Here is a 903-nt window from a genome sequence, read left to right as displayed (position 1 = left end):
GCAATCGCAGAGGTTATGTGGATACCGCTCTCCTGTCTGCCCTTGTCATTCCCATTCTAGAGCTGGTTGAAGCACGGTCTGCTATCTTGTGGCTTCTATTTCTGCCTTGCTTACCGTGGAGTGCACTATATTTATCACTGTACATAGTGTACATATTGCTGTTCTAAATTGGTGAAGGATAATATAAGTCTAAACTTTTTCTACTGTGTTTATTTGCTCCCATTACACCTGGGATAACAGGCCATTTGAAATCCTGGGTTGTAATATGGGGGCCTGTCCGGGAGCTGAACCCGGGACCTCTCGCATTTTCAGCGTATGGTGGAAGAAGTCAGTGAGTGAGGAGTCCCAGTCTGACTGGAACCATGACAAGCCTGCTGGAGTGATATTGTCCTGCAACTCACGGTAGAAACTCAGTGTTGAGAAGGTTCGCTCCTTAAGTGACAAACAGGGCTGTTGTTTTTTATAGGTGGAATAGTCCATGTATCCATCTTGCTTGTACAATACGAAGACAAGGTGGTGGTAACCAGTGCCTCTTGGTGGGAAGGGCTGCAAGTAGTCACATATCACTTCTCCTGTAGTAATATCTCCACCTTTAATATTACCTATAAACCAATGAAGGCACTCAGTCTCATTTTCCAGCAAATTGCCATCAGGGTTGGTGAGAATCAACGTCCACAGGTCATCCGGCTGGCTTTGAAACTCGACCATAGGCTCTTTGGCTGCCTCTCGTGGTTTAACAGTATTTCCTCTGTAGACAGGTGTCACCGTCTCCTCATCGAAGTCATAGAATATCTTGCCTAGGAAACGTTGAAGAGATTTCCTATCATGAGGAACTGGATAATCTTTAATCGAAAGAACTTTAGCAAGTTTAGGTGCAACATTACCACTACCTACTTCATGGCC

General features: G+C 45.0%; 1 protein-coding gene across 1 annotated transcript in view; it reads right to left on the bottom strand.

Annotated features, from left to right (window-relative positions):
• Positions 1-222: 222 nt before the first annotated feature.
• Positions 223-903, bottom strand: part of LOC138854436 (large ribosomal subunit protein mL38-like) — a 4,589-nt gene continuing 3,908 nt past the window's right edge. Inside the window, exon 2 of the mRNA XM_070100106.1 lies at positions 223-842. Within this exon, the coding sequence (XP_069956207.1) occupies positions 223-842 (620 nt within the window). The remainder of the gene's footprint in view (positions 843-903) is intronic.

This window comes from Cherax quadricarinatus, chromosome 1, assembly GCF_038502225.1.
Source record: "Cherax quadricarinatus isolate ZL_2023a chromosome 1, ASM3850222v1, whole genome shotgun sequence".
In the NCBI taxonomy this organism is placed as follows: Eukaryota; Metazoa; Arthropoda; class Malacostraca; order Decapoda; family Parastacidae; genus Cherax; species Cherax quadricarinatus.
Note: the sequence above shows the minus strand (reverse complement) of the source record. Positions and strands in the feature narration are given on the sequence as shown.